Source organism: Apis dorsata, unplaced genomic scaffold, assembly GCF_000469605.1.
Source record: "Apis dorsata unplaced genomic scaffold, Apis dorsata 1.3 scaffold_307, whole genome shotgun sequence".
Lineage (NCBI taxonomy): Eukaryota > Metazoa > Arthropoda > Insecta > Hymenoptera > Apidae > Apis > Apis dorsata.
In genome coordinates, this window is record NW_006263579.1 from 83933 (window position 1) to 87997 (window position 4065).

Sequence of the window (4065 nt, forward strand, 5' to 3'; positions counted from 1 at the left end):
AATATTTAAAATTATTTTAAAAAATCTGATATATACAATTATTCAATTGCATGTTTTTATTTTCATTATATTATAAAAAAATTCCATTATTATATACAAAAAAAATTTATTTGCTTATTTTCTTTAATATCTTATAATATTTACCTTTATGTATAATTTTTTTATTATTATTTTTATTATTTTTTCTTTAATTATAATTATATAATAGATATGATGTTTCAAAATTATGTTCTAAATTTATAAAATAAATTATAATATTTATGAAATATTTAAACCAAATATATTAATTTATAATGACATTTATAAATATACATATATAAGTTAATATATTCCTATATATCCGTGTCACATATATTATTTATTTGTTTTTTTAAATGTAAAAATTTTGTTTGCATTTGTTTCGCCATTAACTTAAACTAATTTCTTTGTAATTTATATATAATTAATTTTTAATTTAAAAATATAAATTTCGATTTTCATTTACAAACATTTTATAAAAATTCAAAGTCAAAAAAATAAAAATAAAATAATTTGTAACATATATTAATATTTATACTCACTTTAGATACTTTTAATATTGCATTTATCTATTATTTCCAATATGTTTGTCTATTTCATTGATTAAAAAATATAGTTTCAAGAAAGAAAATAATAAAGTGAACTATTTATTCGAGAACGGTATTTTTTAAATAATTTATACTTTACATTTAACAAATTTAGACATTTTCTTTTTAAATTATATATATACATATATATATATATCACAATATTTGTACACATTTGTACAAATTTGAAACATATCTATGCATATACATCACATTACATTACAAATATGATTTAATAAAAAATTATAATATTCAATTATCAAATTTATAATAAGATTGTTGCATGAAATATGTACATCGCATTATTATAGTATTTTTTTTATTTACACTTATAAACAGTTTTAAGTTTAATTATTTTTAATCATTGCAATTTAATAAAAATTTTATAAAACATATAGATTGCGAATGTATAACACATGCATCGAAATATATATTTTCTTATATTTAAATATCTGAATATAAACACTAACCTAAAATTACTAATTAATAATTGTATTATTTTTATTGGAAATAAGCATACGACAACATTATGGAGAAGGAAGGTAAATAGTTTCAAAATAATAAATTGAAAAACAGTTATACTTTTTAATTTTTATTTTTTTCAGAAATCTGTCAATATTTTAATGACATTATCAAAGATGAAAAAGATGTTTCTGCTGGAATGGCTGCTATACGTACACTATTAAAAGTTTTAGAGTATTCAAAGTGTAAGACTACATAATAGATTTTTAAATAATATATATCTTTATTATATATTCTTTTTTCTTTTGTAGCTGAAACGGTTCAAGAGCTTAGGTATTGTTTACAGAATGCAATAGATGCAATGAGATCTACTGAAAATCCTGTAACTGCCATTGCATCTGGCAGTGAATTATTTCTTCGTTTTATAACTTTGGCTACATTAGATACTCCTGTAAGAATATATATACTTAATATGATTTGTCATAAGTCTTTTTCTGTATAATATTTATTCTAATCTTTCCTTTTTTTAATTTTTTTATTTTAATATTAATATTTATGATATCAGTTAATTACTTGAATATATTCAAAATCTTAAATCATATTATTATTTATATTTATTTATCTATATTATTCTATATTAGTCATTTGCAGAATGTAAGGGTATTATGCTCCATAGAGGCAAAATGTTTTATGAAAAATTAGTAGCTGCCAGAGGAAAAGTAGCAAAAGTTGCAGCACATTTCATTAAGGATGGCTCTGTAATTTTCATTTATTTTGGAATTTTTTTATGAAAATTTTTTTTGGTTTTCTATTTTTTTATTATGTTTATTACAGAAAATACTTACTCATTCAAAATCTAGAGTTGTATTGCAAGCAATGAAAGAAGCTGTTGAAAGTAATAAAATATTTGAAGTATATGTAACATGTTCTTCTCCAGATAATAGTGGGTAAATATTCTTTTTAATAACTTAAAATGATAATAATAATATTAATAAATATTAATGATAAATAATATATTTATCTTTTTCATTTTTTTAATGGACAGGGAAGAAATGCATGAAAATTTAACAAAATTAGGTTTATCTTGTACATTAATATTAGATTCTGCAATGGGATATGTCATGGAACAAGTTGATATGGTCATGGTAGGAGCAGAAGGAGTTGCAGAAAGTGGAGGTGTTATTAATAAGGTATATTATAATTTTCTTAATTTTCGATAATTGATCAACTGACATTATAAATTTTAATTTTCATTGATATTGATTTATAGGTTGGCACATATACAATGGCAATGTGTGCTAAAGAAGTGAAGAAACCATTTTATGTCTTAACAGAGAGTTTCAAATTTTCAAGAATATATCCCTTAAATCAAGTAGATCTTCCAAATGAGTTTAAAGTAAAATATTAAAATTTTCTATTATTTTTAATTAAGATATAGAATATATTTAAAAAATTTTTTTGTTTTTTCTTTTACAGTATACAGCAAGTACATTAAAAAAAGATTTGCAGAAAGAACATCCATTAGTTGATTATACGCCACCGCATTATATTAGTCTTCTCTTTACTGATTTAGGTATATTAACACCTTCAGCTGTAAGTGATGAACTTATTAAATTATACTTGTAACATGTATGTGCATATACATCTGTACACCAAAATACATATACAAATAATTTTAATATGAATATAGGTAAAAATAAAATTATTTATACAATGACAATAATAAATATTTAACTTTACAAAAAACTTTGATATAAGTTTTATTAATTCTTAAAATAATATTGAGTATTGTAAAATAACACACTCGTTTTTTTAAAATCTCATTTCCAAATAACACACGATAAAACACTTATTCTTTGTTATAATACAATAGAGAAATTCAACACTGTTTTGAATATTTATAAATTTTCTCCTAGTTATGACTTATTAGAAGATGACTTACGCATCTCGCACAATATACACATGTATACGATATCTATAACCACATTATCATATTAAATACAAATAATCTATAATGCATCTCAATAGTTGAGCATCACCGTATTGCACAGCAATAACTAATAAGATTTATAACTTTTAACAAAATTACAAAATTGTTATAATAATATAAATGTTAAAATTAATAAATTGTTATAAATTAACAAAAATTGTTATAAGTTATTAATTAATAACTTATACATTATAAAAAAAATCTTTAAATTTGCAATATTTGTTACATATATAAATAATGCTTTAAAAGTTTTATTTTATATTTAGTTTCATTTTAATGAAACATAGAAAATAATGATATGAAATTATAAATGTTTTTGAATTAATACTCATAATTAAATAATTTTATTTTTTTATATTATTTAACATGTGTTTACTACGCTTATTGCGAAAATTTCTTCTAAATAAATATAATTCATCATTAAACATTTTTCGTTTTATCAATAAATACTGGCTATTAAAATTGAATTGTCGTTTGGACGGATATATAACATAAGGAATTAAGGCGGAAATATTAATATAAAAAATGAAAAAAATAAGTAATAAAAAATTTATGAATATTGGATCATCCTAATAGTCTTAAAGATTTTTCAAATTTTAAAAGAAACTGAATAAAATTTTATATATGATTATACCATAGTATGATAAATATTCATATTTTCTATTATAATATCTAAAATTCTATTATAATAATATAAATACAATGAAAAAATAGAAATATCAATGGTTCACTATGAAAAGCTCACTTTCAATTCTGTTTGATTTGATTTTCATTAAATGTAATATATTTTTAAAATTCCAGTAGGATCATTAATTTATTTTGAAATATTATTATATATTATTTTAGGAGAAAAGATAAGAAATGATATTTACAAACAAATATTTTATGATAAATGACATGGTAATTATTAAAATTTTTTCTTATTGAATTTAAATATTCAAGATTTTATAATTATTAATAATTAAAATAATATTATCTGTTCCAAGTTAATATATATATATATATATA

At 19.5% G+C, this 4065-nt stretch overlaps 1 protein-coding gene across 2 annotated transcripts in view; it reads left to right on the forward strand.

Moving 5' to 3' along the window:
* The window catches only part of LOC102681287 (translation initiation factor eIF-2B subunit alpha), a 4181-nt gene extending 1026 nt beyond the window's left edge, over nucleotides 1-3155 (forward strand). Inside the window, exons 2-9 of one of the 2 annotated variants that reach the window (XM_031511339.1) lie at nucleotides 1121-1147; nucleotides 1211-1312; nucleotides 1379-1518; nucleotides 1709-1825; nucleotides 1902-2014; nucleotides 2113-2257; nucleotides 2338-2463; nucleotides 2544-3155. In XM_031511339.1, the coding sequence (XP_031367199.1) occupies nucleotides 1135-1147; nucleotides 1211-1312; nucleotides 1379-1518; nucleotides 1709-1825; nucleotides 1902-2014; nucleotides 2113-2257; nucleotides 2338-2463; nucleotides 2544-2693 (906 nt within the window). In that variant the 5' untranslated portion in view covers nucleotides 1121-1134 and the 3' untranslated portion in view covers nucleotides 2694-3155. The remainder of the gene's footprint in view (nucleotides 1-1120; nucleotides 1148-1210; nucleotides 1313-1378; nucleotides 1519-1708; nucleotides 1826-1901; nucleotides 2015-2112; nucleotides 2258-2337; nucleotides 2464-2543) is intronic. The other variant, XM_031511340.1, reaches the window with a different exon arrangement.
* Nucleotides 3156-4065: the final 910 nt, after the last annotated feature.